General features: G+C 30.5%; 1 protein-coding gene across 1 annotated transcript; it reads left to right on the top strand.

The window, feature by feature from the left end:
• The first annotated feature begins 1640 nt into the window (after positions 1–1640).
• On the top strand, positions 1641–12869 carry LOC108688076 (metal transporter CNNM4). Its single transcript, XM_018194171.1, has 14 exons — positions 1641–2200; positions 8327–8576; positions 8679–8834; positions 8950–9105; positions 9175–9363; positions 9463–9636; positions 9901–10072; positions 10342–10533; positions 10614–10760; positions 10866–11006; positions 11086–11358; positions 11436–11671; positions 11770–11991; positions 12322–12869. The coding sequence occupies exons 1-14, from the start codon at positions 1653–1655 to the stop codon at positions 12484–12486; spliced, it is 3021 nt and encodes a 1006-aa protein (XP_018049660.1). The 5' UTR covers positions 1641–1652; the 3' UTR covers positions 12487–12869.
• The last annotated feature ends 2552 nt before the right edge of the window (positions 12870–15421 follow it).

Below are 15421 nucleotides of genomic sequence, written 5' to 3'. Positions count from 1 at the left end.
TTTATATACTGAGTATATATATTTTTTCGTATACGATGTTTTATTTAAAGTAATTTTAAGGAAATTTGTAAAATTCTTTTTTTTAATTAGAGTCAACCAAACATTTTAAAGCATTTGACTGCAACTATAATATAATCGTAAATTTGTATTAATTGTCGATAATATCATCGTTTTTTTAATTATCGGACTCTCCTCCTTTTCTCTCCCCTTATTAATAGTCACTAAAATATTCCCAGGACCGGCCGACTTTGAAGTCGGAAACAAAGAGATTTTAATCTATTAGAAAGCATCTATTCTAGTATATTTGAGATGCTTTCCATTTAATGATACAAGTATCGTTTTATCCTTCAGAGAGTAACAAAAATAAAATGATACTTGTGTCATTAAATGGAAAGCACTCATGGTTTCTGATAAATTGAAATTTATTTCCTGTTTTGTTGGTTTAAATTTGACTGCTTTCAGCAGAGAAAATTAAGTTAGCGATTATGCAGTGATTCTTTAATATGATTAGTTTCTACATTTAGATTCAACAAAGAATTAAAAATAAGAACTAATTATCAAGGAATTCTCAATCCTCAAGAAAGGACTATGGATATGAGTAGAATGGAAGACTGCAATGCATTCTGGTGTTACATTATGAAACTAAATTGCGTTCCAACAAGTACTTTATGCAGTTGAACACAGTGTAATGTCTCTGTGTCCTAGCTGGAAAACAATCATTGTAAGCGCGTTCTGAATATGGGCCATTGTGTTTAAGGCCCTTTATTAGAGGGACTTTAATGGAACGCATCCTTCAGTCACAGTATATAACGCAACTCTCTGTTGGCATTTTTGATGTTAATATTTCGCAAAATGCGCATACGCGAAGTAAGTAAGTTCCCAATAGTGCCATCTGAATTTCTTTCTCAGTTGCTCTTCTCTTTATTTTTCCGCGCTCTCTCTCTCTCTCTCTCTCTCTCTCTCTCTCTCTCTCTCTCTCTCTCTCGCTCTCTCTCTCTCTCTCGGCCGTGCGTAAATCAAAACTTAATTTAAATATAGTAAAATTAAAAGAAATAGATTTATAATTGTAATGCATTGCAAAATAAAAAAAATACAAAAATAAGAAGATATAAAATTATATAAATGTTATATGATATAAATATTATACTGATAAAATATAAAAATATTTTAATTAACGACTGCAGCACACGATGTTTGTTTTCCTGCTAGATCGCTTGCGTTTTAATAAATTTTATTAGAATTGCATTACACAAAATGCAGATTTTCTAGCTAAAACGAAAGCAATTTCCAATTGGAAAACAAACAACGTACTTAAATCATTAAAAGGAAACAGTATTTAAATGGTTCTGAAGAGAGAACGGAAAAAGGAAGAGATAGAAGTTTAGATGGTGTTACTGGGCAACTTACTTATTTCGCGCATGCGCACTCCATTTTGGGAAACATAAAATCAGGAGAATTGCGCTACTGTATATACTGTACTTCAGTGCTTCAGGTGCTGAAGTGGCAAGGTGCGCAGATAAAGAAATGATCGAATGATCGAAGAGACACGTGCGCGCGCATCAGCCGCGCGCCGCGCGGTGGCGCATTATAAATACAACTATTAGCTCTCGCCTCGAGCTGAGTGAAGTTGTCAGTGGAGTCACAGTAGTCGTATGATGGCGCAGTATGTCGGCCGTTCGCGATTCGCGCCGGCAACGATTCTTTTACTCTTCGTTCCCGTTTACGTCGTCCAGCTAGCGAATGCCGGTGTGCCGACATCAATACCGTTGACAACGACAGCGACGGATGTGGTGATAGTCGCCGATGCCGTTCGTCACGATGACGTTCTACCGCGCGTGGTTCAGCTTACGGTGAATTCGGTGACGATCATTTCCGAATTGGCACTGCCATTCGGTGCCAAAAATTCCGCGACATCAAGTTCCGATGATCGTCAAGTTCCCCACGTCGAGTTCCTCGGCACCGGTCTCGATCGCGATCTCGAGCTGCGATGGTCGCTGTCGAGTCGCGATTGCCCGCACAACGCGAACAACACTTTGGACGCAGTATGGACATCGTCAACGGGCACTCGCGCAATCTACAGATTCCGGACAGTTCCGGATGCGAAGATTACGATCGTCTATTTTTGTCTGAGAGACGGCAGCGATGAAAAATGGAACAACCTCGGAAATCGCATCTCTATAAAATACCTCGAACGACCTGAGTAAGTATTCTGTGATAGTTTCCTTTCTATAAGTATAAATCTGCATATCCTTTTTCTCTTGTTTTATTTTCTTCATTTTCTTCTTTTCTTCATCTTTTTCTGTATTCATTTTTTTTCTTCATCTTTTCCGTTTCTCTTCATCTTTGCACAGACATACTTTTTCTTCGTAATCTTTTATTTTTTTTTTCCTTTTTTTATCTTCTTTGTTTTATTGTCTTTATTTTTTTCTTTCTTTGTTATATACTTTGTTTCATTGTCTTTATTTTATCTTCACTATTATTTTCTTTTTCATTTTATGTTGCTTTATTTTTCTCTTCATAACTTAATTTTTTCATTTTTTAATATTTTTTCTTTCTTTATTTTGTTTTTTTTGTGCTTTCTTTATTTTCATTTCCTTCTTTTACTCTTATCTTGCACAAATCTGTTGTTCCGACTTTTCCTACACTTGTGTATTTTCCGTTAATTTCTCAGGTTAATTTTTCACTTTCTTTCCACATGATACACAAACAGCAATTTTTTAAAATAGCGTTAGGATATATCAAATAATTATCTAAATTAATCATGAGAGAATATGACTAAGAGTGTCTAAAAACAGACATGAAGTAATAGAAAATATGTAAGTACTTCACACTGGACGTTAATATTTTAGCAATGATATTAATGATCTTGGGAAACTCTTTCTAATTAAGATTATTATAAATTTGATGCATTGAATTGCACAATTATCAAATAATTATTAAATATATATGTAAATATATATACAGGTAAATATATATACAGGTAAGGCCCCTTTTATGAGGCCGAGTTTATTTTGGATAAATGCTAGAAATCTATGAGCAGAATTTAAAAAAATAATAAGTCATTTTGAAGGGAATTTAATAAGCTTTAAGATAATATTATGTAGAATTTAATTCAAATTTTATTGTTTTTTATAAATTAAAGAAATGTAAAAAGTGAGCAAATCGCAAAGTCGGAAAATTGTGCTCCTAATATGAGATCTCCTGAGATAATAAAACAAAATATATCAATATTGCAATTAAAAAACTTTATTTAATTGCAATACTGATATATTTTGCGTTTTATTATCTCATTTAATGTTTCTAAAATACAAATAAACACAGGCAGTGCAAAATGAGTATACGATACATTGTATATATCTTATCTGACTCGTCTTTAGGTAGTTGGAACCGAGCATCGCAGAAACAGGCACTCGATTGTTTTTTTCGATTTTGTCTTTTTTATTATTGTACAATAACTTTATACTTCAGTAACGATTTTAACTATGACATAGGTTATTTCATATTAGAAATGGGTATCTCATATTACGATTTCTATGCCTTACGGTTTTACGATCATCAAATCTAACTCCTGTAATTAAGCAATTCAACACATTACGTATTTTTCTATTAGTACGATCTTACTCTATCATCACATGAAGAATTTATTGCCAAATATTTACTTATTAAATAATAAACAAGATTAAAAGCTCATCTCAACGAAACTTGAAGACCGAATCCAAATTCTAAAATATTTTTTTGCAACTACTATTAGCACGATCTAATAATGAATTTTCCACTAAATAGTTTTCAATCTAAGAACAATAAATTCATGGTGGAATCAATAGATAGCATTATTAGTTTAGCGAAAACGCTGTTATCTCATATTAGACGCCTATCTCATTTTGAAAAAATGCCTATCTCACAATAGGGGCTTTCTCTATATATACAATATAATATGTATTATATATATTAGTTAGAAATTAATAATTACAATACAAATTAATAATTACAAATACAAATTAATAATTAACTATTTTTTTATTAAATTTAATATTTATTTTTGAAACATACTGATATAGATCAGTCACGAAAGTAATCTTTATAATTTTTTTATTATTTTCCTCCTCTTTTCAGGCAAGATTCCGATTCGATAGAAAAACTAATCTTGCGATGAATTCACACACATCAAATCATATTTTCTTGCTTCAGCAACATTTCTAAATTTTTTGCCAGACTAAAGGCTGCGTTGCGGGAGCGCGTTCAGTGCTATCAGTGCTTTCTATCCTTGTTTTACTTATAAAGAACGATAAAGGTAGAATGACGCATTAGCGTTGAAAGTGGAACAGCACAGCGGAACGCAATCTTAGTCTGACAAAAATTTTAGAAATGTCGATAGCAAAATGGCTTCATGAATTTTTTGCAAATAAAGACTAATCTTTTTAACAAATCAGAATTTATATAACTTGCCTAAAAGGTGGAAGAAGATAATAAAAAATGGATTATTTTCATGATTGAATCATGTCGATGTTTTTCAAAATAAATATTGTATTCCATAAAAAATAGTGAACAATTATTATGTTTATTTGTATATCTAATATATGTAATTTAGTAAATTAAAAATTGTACAAAACTGTACGTGAACAGTTTGATAAGTCAACGATTTCTTTTTACTTTCTTTTTTTTTACTAAAATGCGACTTACTTTTCAATATAGTCTTCTTTTAAAAGTCATTGATTTATCAAACTGCCTACGTAATATATATGTATATATTTCACTATATGATGAAATATATATATGTAAATATTTCACTATAATTAACGTTTTTTAATATAAAATTTCTTATGTATAACCTTAATCAAAAATATTAGGCAACTTATTAACCATTAATTAACTCAAAAATTTATAAAATTTACTGTAACTTATCCTTTGTTTTAAGAATCCTTTAAAGTTATATATAATACAGATCATCAGGAAACAAAAAATATAGGTGCCTGATATTTTTGGCAAAGACTGTATACATATGTTTCATGTTTTGACGTAAAATACATTTCCATTTATAACTTTTTTCCATTTCTCCAACAGAGATTTTTAAACGAAATCGTTCTAATTTTTCCATTAGCGTCTCATTTAAATCTCATAGAAGTCCGATCAAAATATTGTTTTGTTACTTTTAAAATAAAGGCATAAGAAACGAGAACAGTCAAGAGAGAGCCCCTTTAAATCTTAAAAATCAAAAATATTTACAAAAAAATTTACACATTTACAGTACAATAAAATTGGAGCTGAAAATTATAGAAAGATTTGTTAAGTAAATCCAAAACGATCATAGTATAAATTTAAGTTCTTCCAGTTTTCGATGAATCAATTTACAATTTTAAGAGAAACATAAATTAGTAAATTAAATATGTGTTGATTTTGTGTTAATTTTTATCTGCTAGTAATTAATTGAAAGTGATAATTGATTAAAAGTGATAATATGAAATAAATTCATTAGTCCATCCACTATTCAACTATTTCTCTCCTGGTTTAAAAATCTCAATTCCAATTTGACCCTTCAATTTCACCCTAAACAAAGATCCAAGGTGACACAAATAATGACAGAGAAATAGTTTAAAATTCCTGTAAACAGATAATTCATTACTTCCTACTTCTTCATCTATATAATCGACTTATCGGCACGAGAATGAAAGTGATACATATATATATATATTAGGTGTAGTAAAAAGAAATCTATTATTTTTCCATTCAATTTCATGCAAAAATAATGGATTTCTTTTGGCTACACCTAATATATAAAAAAAAAGGTATATATACATCGGAATTATCTACGTTTGTTCCCACAAATATTATGACGCTGATTTATGAGAAGGCGGATGACTTTGTATAGCATGTGGACCGTTTAGTTTTAATAAATCACATTTTCATTGCTTTCTTCCTTAACAACTGTTTACTCTGTCAATCAACATTACAGAGAGCTAAACGTATCGTATTAGGAAGTAAAAGATGGTGTCGCACAATGATAAATGTTAGGGCGTATATATTATCGCTCCGGTGAGTGGAATGCGCAACTTTAGACGCGCACATTTGGGCACGTTGAGGAATTCGTCTAACAGCAGGGACGAAGCGATAACTACACGCTATCTAAACGTTAAGTTACCATTGACCACACTTGCTTGCTTGGCGGTGGTTCAACAGTCTGCGATTCAATATTCAAACCAACTCAAACTTGGCCCGCGTTATGAACAAAAATAGAAATTGGCGACCTATATCCCGCCGTTTAGCGATTATTCGTCGCTCGCACGACGCGACGTTTACGTAGCTGATACATGTGAATCACGTCACATTTTCTACAATTATAAATTATGCTACGGACTCGTTCCTCCGACGCTGCTTCATCGAACCGAAAAAAATGCGATGTTAAAATAATCGACCTTTCACTCTGATTTATGAAAAGGTTGTTTTGCAAAATCCTCCGGTTAAAACGAACTCAAACTCTACCTTCATTATTTGTATAATAACACTGGTATTAATAAGGTTTCTTTTCCTCAACACTCGAATGGGAATTCTTATTTTTAACCGTTGAAAAAGAATATCAGGTTAAAAAGTTTCATAATCAGATACTGAGAAATTAAGGATTTTATTTTTTTTTAAATTACAAATTTAAATAATTTATAACTTTTTTCTTTTGCTTTACGGAGCAAAATACAAAAGAATCCATCACCATTCAAATAATTGAGAAACATAAAATCTTGTAAATCAGTATAATTTTTTACATTAAATATTTGCCAATAAAATTTTAATAATTTTAATAATAAAATTTATTTTAATCATTTAAAATGATATATAAGAAATAAAAAAAGACTTTCACATCATTACATTATTTTCATATATTATGAAAAAATATTTAAATTTCTTATAGCTTATATATATTATGTATATTATGTATATTAGACAAATTTGCATATTATTATGTAAAAAGTTCAAAGCGGAGTTTCTAAAAATTGATGGAATTTTCTGAAAAGTATATTTCAATATAAAAAGTCCTACAAGAAATTCATTACTTGTTGAAAAATAAAACATTGATTTTAAACTAAAAATAGATTAATTAAATTTGGGAGAGTTATTGTTTCAAATTGATTGTGTATTGATATATTGAAAATTCAATAGTAACAGCACGCAATCATATTTTTGAAACAATTCATTTGAAGAAAAAAAATATATAGGGTGTTTGGAAAATAATGAATAAATCTTTCGCATAGGAGCAAAATGGACCAAACTGAGAAGAAAAATCCTCTATTATTTTGCAATAAACAAAATATTAATTGCTAAAAATTGCTGAAAATTGGCTTCAATAATTTTTTACTCAAATACTATCAACTTTACAGAAAAACTGCAAAAGACAAAAATTGTTTATTTTCTTCTCATAGAGCTCTAAGAATTTTTTTAAAATTTTTTCAGAATTTTTTAATATTGTATTTTCTCATGTTGATAAAAACTAAAAAATTGATAAAAAATTCTGAAAAAATTCATAGAGTTTTATGAGAAGAAAATGAGTTTCTGAGAAAAGTTTTTCTGTAATTGACAGTATTTGAATAAAAAATTATTGAAAATCAATTTTCGGCAATTTTTAGCAATTAATATCTTATTAACTATTGCGAAAATTGCAAAATGATAGAGAACTTTTCTTTTCAGTTTAGTCCATTCTATCTCCATGCGAAAGATTTATCATTATTTTCCAAACCCTGTATATGTATGTATATGTATATATATATATATATAGTTGAACATCTAACTTTAACCGAAAATAGCGCTTCACGTATTTATGAGATGTGCTTACATAAACGGTCTTATTTTCAATCTTATTATTGTTTGATCCAAATTTGTTGCACTGTGTAATTTTTAAGAAAATAAATAAGACATAAAGGCGGTTTTTTTTTATTTGCACTCGATATTTTACGAAATCAGTTCATGCGATATCTAAAAAGATAAAAACACTGCATAACAAGCATGCTTTATTATAGTGACGTAATTTTTTATATTTATCGACAATCTGAAATATCATTATCTCATTATCTTAAGGCCTTATTTATGATAGCCTTATTTATTAAAGGACTCTCCATGATTAATTCTATAGATTAATGAGTTAAATTGGTATCTCGAAAATGAGTGTTGATAACACGTTTTATGTGTCACTCATCATAGCAATTTATTAATTACTGTTTTTTTTTCGCGGGATATATCTATGCTTAAATGTATCTGTGTCGCAATTATAATAATAACAGCGACGCACAATAATACAATAATGATGGGAAGTGAATTAATTTGCGAATATATTTCTTATTTCCAGAAAATATTTTCGTGCGCAACGCGATTTTCCGTTTAATTACACAGACATACATATCGAAGGATTACGAATAGACACGGCCGATAAAGAACCCAGACATGACGAGAAAGGTATTCCGATGATTTTGGCAGGAACTAACGCAGTAATTCGATTATTCGGCACTGGTATCACGGAGGACACCTTGATCACCTTCACCGACATTCCGGCGGATAGAGGCAGTGTATGCGACAAAATTAAAAGTAATGAGTTTCCAGTGAGTACATCACCGTTCAAGTTATTAAAAAATATTATAAAGGATACTTTTCACTAATACTTAATATTATTAATATTATTTAATTTCCATTTAATATTTAAGGTGGAAAATATAGAGGAATCTACGGCAACCGTTCGTGTAGTACTCCCTCTAGGATCGTCGTTTTATATTTGCACAAAACGGCCGTTATATGAAAAAGAGAGATTAAATAAAGATATTGTATTGTTTAGACACCAAGGCATCGCGCTGCACAACACTGTGAGTATTTCTCTTCTCTCTTTTTCACCATCGCGATTTTATCTAGACACATGTAACTAGGCTTAATATAAAATTTCATTATAGAGTAGAATTATTTATAATTCGGATCTTTTAGATCAGCACGTATGAGAAATTACTACCGCTCTGGATCGCTATCTTAATCATTCTCACCTGTCTCAGTTTGTCCGCACTTTTCTCCGGTCTCAATCTCGGTTTAATGGCAATAGATAGAACCGAATTGAAAATACTTTGTAACACTGGTACAGAAAAAGTAAGCGAATGTTTTCTTATCTGCATTTTCGTTTTCCCTTACGTTGCGTTACTTCTATTTTTTCTGTAGGAGAAAAGGTATGCAAGAACTATTCAGCCAGTAAGAAATCACGGAAATTACCTTTTGTGTTCTATTCTATTTTCCAATGTTCTTGTCAATTCAATATTTACAATAATATTGGATGAGTTGACATCCGGGATTGTTGCTGTTATCTGCTCAACATTAGCTATTGTCATTTTCGGTGAAATTTCGCCACAGGTATGTTTTTTTATATTATGCAAAAGCTTTTTTCCATAATTTATTCGAAAATTTTGATCTTTAGCTTAAAAGTATGATTTATTATGTGTTGCGTTATAGGCTTTTTGTAGCAGACACGGATTATGTGTTGGCGCAAATACTATCTATCTGACTAAATTGACAATGCTAATTACTTTTCCATTAAGTTACCCAATTAGCAAGTGTCTTGATTTTTTTCTCGGCGAAGAGATTGGAAATGTGTATAATCGAGAACGCTTGAAAGAGTTGGTCAAGGTAAGAAATATTAAAATGACTGTATAATAATTAAATTAACTTAGAATGTCTTGCATATTGTTATCAGAAAGTAAGTTATAGTTGCATCTTTATGATAACTACAATTAACATAGTTCCTTTATATAACATACAATTTTATTATCTTTAACAAATATTGATAATGCTTACAACTGCGAATATCACGTGGAAAAATCTTATTAGAAATGCCTGAAATGCATGAATACGTGAAATTGATACATTAATACTATACAGGACCCTTTCTAGGTAACGACCGAATACAACGATTTAGAAAAAGATGAAGTAAATATAATTGCAGGAGCGTTAGAACTGCGGAAGAAGACTGTAGTGGATGTAATGACCAGAATCGAAGATGTATACATGTTGAATTATAACGCTATTCTAGATTTTGAAACTGTGTCTGAGATTATGAAATCAGGTACAATATTTTAAGAGAATTTTAGCGATGTTTGCGTATTCCATTGTATCAATCGACGCTAAATATTATCAATTTAATCAAACAAACACTTATTAAAGATAAATCCTAAATCAATATTTAATTTTATCAAGTCCTGATAATAATTTAATATAATATGGTTATTTTAATAATTATTAATAGTAATTATTGAATATTTTCCTGTCAATTTTATGGAATAGTGTAAACTTATTAAATTAATTGGGATTAAATTGTGCAATTTATTTTTTTAGGATTCTCACGTATACCAGTGTATGAAGATGTAAGAACGAACATCGTAACAATGTTGTATATCAAAGATCTCGCTTTTGTTGATCCCGATGATAATACGCCTCTCAAGACACTTTGTCAATTTTATCAAAATCCATGTAATTTTATTTTTGAAGATGTTACATTGGACATAATGTTTAAACAATTTAAGGAAGGTTTGTATGATATCATTCTTCTTTTTTTTTATAGATTTCACGAAAATAATAAGTGATAATAATCGCGCATATATTTTCAGGTCACAAAGGCCACATGGCTTTTGTACAAAGAGTTAATAATGAAGGCGAAGGTGATCCGTTTTACGAAGTAATCGGTTTGATAACATTGGAAGATGTTATCGAAGAATTGATTCAAGCTGAGATTATTGACGAGACAGATGTGTTCAGTAGGTTTTGCTTATTCATGCTTATCGCGAAATTTTTTCATAATTGAAAAAATTCAAGTTTACACTCAAATTAAGTAAGGTTTAATTGAATATTAATTTTTGCAGCGGATAATAGAAGTAAACGTAAAAGGCAGGTCCGTCCAAAAATGCCAACGGATTTCACCATATTCGCTGAGAAAAAGGAAAACCAACGAATTCACATCTCACCACAATTAACGTTGGCAATGTTTCAGTACTTGTCAACAAGTAAGCAATATCGGATGGATTGCAAAGCGTTTATATCTTTTGATGTTTGATTTGTAATTATATCTTGTGTAATTTTTAGCTGTGGATACGTTTAAGTCCGATGTTATATCGGAGACGATTCTGCGACGTTTACTGAAGCAAGATATTATTTATCACATTAAAGTGAAATCGCGCGAGAAAGCCAAAACTGATCCGGCTGCGATAATTTATCAGCAGGGAAAAGCGGTCGATTACTTTGTGCTAATTTTAGAAGGTCGCGTCGAAGTAACGGTAGGAAAAGAAAATATGATGTTTGAAAGTGGCCCTTTCACGTATTTTGGATCACAGGCTCTTACCGCTAACATTGGAATCGGTAAGAATAAGATAATGCTTTGATAATGCTTACCCAAAATGTAAATGGAGCTTTACTATAAGCTCTTTCATTCCTAGCCGAGTCGCCTACAAACGCAAACCCGCAGACAGTCGGAAGTATTCAGTCTGTCAATTTGGATTCAATGTTACGTCATACCTTTATACCGGATTACACGGTGCGCGCAGTAACTGAAGTGTTTTACGTAAAAGTCAAGAGATCTCTGTACCTCGCCGCAAAGCGCGCTACACTTCTCGAAAGAAGACAAAAGGATCCGCTGCCTAGTCAGGAACAATTCGACGATGAAGTGGAGAAGGTTGTATAAATGTTATATAAATCATAAGCTATTAGAAATTATTACGAAATTTTTTGCCAATCTTGGACGAACTGACTGACTGACTTATTAATTTGCAGTTATTGCATTCTCTGGAGGAAGATGATCGTAGTGTACCTGAATCTCCGATTTTGCCCGCGGATAGGATTAACAACGAGAAGGGAAAGGACTCCATTATTCATTCACCCATACGTAGTGTGACGGCGCCAACGTCGCCGCTTCCGGTCAGCGCCAGTCCAATCACAAATTCAAAGTTTATCTCACCCCGGAATGATGGAAAGATCAGAAATTCATCAGCAAAGGTTTCTACATGTCTCACATTTTAATCCTCAGATGTATTCTTCGAAGGACTATGGCTAAAATCATTCTTGGTCCATATTCTATTAGATAATCAAAAAATCACTCCGCGTATAAATTCAGTGTATAAAATAGCAGGAAAAAAGCAGTTTCCGAACAATTTTAATTTCTTTAGAAGATGTACAAATAATCTGCAAAAACTAACAAATATCTGGTGAATCTGGAATGATCCAGCTATTGCTGCCAAAGGGTTAAGATATCTCAAATTTCACGATAAAATTAAGCTAATGCGAAATTTATTGCTTTCTGATTGATGATGAATATATGTATTTAAGGTACAAACGAGTCCAGTGGAAATTCAAGCTAAACGTGATTCATTGAACGCACCAGATTCAGACACTCTCATTCGGCAGTCCGAGATGACACGCATGTCGCCCGCTATGAAGAAAGTGAATGACGAGGAACGAACAAATCTCTTGCCTAAACAGGATAATTCTTAACGCTTGCAGAACGGTCGACGGCACTCGATACTGTCGACGAAGTCAGTAACGTTAAAAGCATCGAACAACACAGAGCGGAACATGCTGGCATGACATATTCTGCTACTGTGACACTAGATACTCCATGAAATATTTAGGTATTTATTGCGAAACAGGCACCTCATGTTTTTTGCGATTGGCTTAGAAACTGTACCCGTTTTTCGTGAATCAGTAAATTTCATAAATATAAAAAAAATAACTTTACGTCGATAGTTTGCAATAAAGAAAATAATACGTAATCGGTTGTCATATAGTATTTCATAGATAATAAATGATGAAATCAAAATATACTCGATTATATCTATTTGAAGCTTATCTAATTACGCACGAAAAAAAAGAAAATAAGAGGATTAAAATTTATTTAGTAACATGTCGGTTTTTTATCTTAAAATAAAAAAATTATTTTTATCTTACGCTTGCATCAAAGATTCTTCTCTGTCTTTCTTAAGATTCTTTTTATTCTTTTTATTCTAGATTTTATATAGTATGCGTCACATACATATGTTCTATCAAAACACTATTGTTACGATTGTTTCAATGCAAGTAAACGAATGGTATTGCGGGTACAGTTTTTAGCTAATTGAAAGAAAAGTGATAGAAACTACGCTGCAATAATGCCTTGACATTATTTTGAATATATTTTAGTACGAAAGATTCGTTAGAGAACAAAAGTAAACTATATGAAATTAGCCACACGGTCGAATATTATCATCATACATACATATATATTAGAAAACAGTACAAATGAACGAGAAAAAAAGTTGGAGAAGGTTTAGTATATGTTATTCAAAAGTCACTTCCCCCGAAAACTGGAGAGTTTAGTTACTTTTTTTTAGTTGTGTATACGAATCTAAACGTACATGATAGTTTGAAATGGCCCAATTAGCGAGTAGCAACGAGGAAATGACTTGATAATTGATATAATTACTTATATTTATATTATGTGCCTTAACAAATTCTCTATATAGATATTATCGTTGTGTGTTTAAATCAATTTTACTAGGAGTATTCCTTTCTGCTTTTTCTTTTTTTTAAGACACTGAAGTCTTATCAATACATTAGTTACATTCCTATCATAGCCGGTGCAGTCACGTACTTATATCACTTTTTCTTGCGATTTATTATCTTAACGAAAGGATCTTAAGATGAATGTAGGAGATATGTGCTGTTTTTCTTACAGTAAGATTAAAAAACGAAGTAAAATTTCGTTTTTTGTTTTTTTTTTTTTTTTTTTTTGCTTGATTTGCATTTGATTTTTCCTTAGCAACAATTTAATCATTTCCGATTAACACACATGTAATATTATAATTTAGCTAAAACTGTATTGATATAAAAACTATATATTTGTATCATACAAATGTAAATACAAAATACAAAATGAGATTTCGATATTATTCTCTTTGTAAACTTTAAATAACTTTCTTTATTAAGTACTTAATAAATTAATTTGACGACTGATTGATTTATTATCTTAAAATGATATTTTACTACGTGAAAATGAAAGATTAAATGTTTGCTAAAGAAAACGTTTGTTTATTTTAAGAGTAGAATTTTTCTAATCTAGTATATCCTAGAATATTCAGAGTGAAATTTAAATTATAAATTATAAATTATAAAAGTTGCCTTTTATTATAATTATCTAATTTTAGAAATGAATGCTTATATTTTAAAACTTTCTTTTCACTGCGTAATATTGTTAATACTTTTTCAGGAGTCTAATTTACTTAAACTGTTGGTCTCTGTTTTATAAGTCATGAGACAAATGTATATTATAATTTATAATGTTGTTAATTGAGTACTTATGATATATGTATATTAAATACATTAACGTGATGTACAACTGTACTATAATTATTAGGCATAAATCGAGCCTTTCTATGCATCTACACGAGGTAATTCTATATTAGCAGACCTGAAACACAGTAGAAGTAAAACAGAATTGAAAAAACAAAAATTAACTTAAAATACGTCTGCATAGTCTGCTAATCGTGGATTGCCTCTATATTGAAATATTTTACAAGATGCAACATCTGGTTTTGGATTCTATAGATTGTAACGAGATAGGAAATGGTTACCTGATATTGTTCTTCGTAGATTATATTATTGATCGAAGTACTTACAAAAAGGAAATCAATAAGAGAACTGCGATGAATATTATTAATATTTTGTACTATCTGAGTCTAAAACACAGAAATATTATATGTAGAGAAGAAATATATTACACCTGATAAAAAAGAAACAGCATTCTATTGCAGACTAATAGGTCTAGATACAATAAACTGTTATATATATGAAGTTACAGCATGGAAGATAAAACGTGACATTTTTTACAGCGATGATTTACACATAATATGTATAATATAATGAATGTCGTATTAATATGTATCTGCTCTTCATTTTACATTTATATTTATTGAGACTTGTCATGTCTACCATTTTTAAATAATGATTTTATAATCCTTATTTAGTAAGTTTGTACTTACTGCCATATGTTTAGTATGTTAAGATCGTTGGGCATACTTAGCATACTTATATTCGTTTTTAAATAAAGCATGAAAATTATTGCCTCCAATTACTAGGAAAAATTAATTACATTTACATATGTAATATACGTCAAAAGTATCAACGCTAGTAAACAAAGCGAGAGGATTCTCTTGTAAAGGAATGTAATTTCAGTAATTGAATTCAGTAACAAAGAGAGCTGATCTGACGTGTGACAAAGTTTTATATGAAACAATATTTATCACAATAAATATATGTTCTTCCTTAAATTATATTTAATTATCTTTACAAAATGTCTAGAAATTATATATCACAATTGCTATACTTTTATCATTTATCCGATTCTTTTCGCATCGTTTTTTTGTCTTTTCATTTTATATAAGAATTATAATAT

This window comes from Atta colombica, unplaced genomic scaffold (genome assembly GCF_001594045.1).
Source record: "Atta colombica isolate Treedump-2 unplaced genomic scaffold, Acol1.0 scaffold225, whole genome shotgun sequence".
Classification (NCBI taxonomy): Eukaryota; Metazoa; Arthropoda; class Insecta; order Hymenoptera; family Formicidae; genus Atta; species Atta colombica.
This window is presented reverse-complemented; position numbering and strand designations above follow the sequence as displayed.

Coding starts and splice junctions, on each gene's coding strand:
- LOC108688076 (XM_018194171.1), top strand. CDS start 1,653: ATGATGGCGCAGTATGTCGGCCGTTCGCGATTCGCGCCGGCAACGATT. Junction 9,364..9,462: donor TCGGTGAAATTTCGCCACAG/GTATGTTTTTTT, acceptor GTTGCGTTATAG/GCTTTTTGTAGCAGACACGG. Junction 11,359..11,435: donor TACCGCTAACATTGGAATCG/GTAAGAATAAGA, acceptor TTTCATTCCTAG/CCGAGTCGCCTACAAACGCA.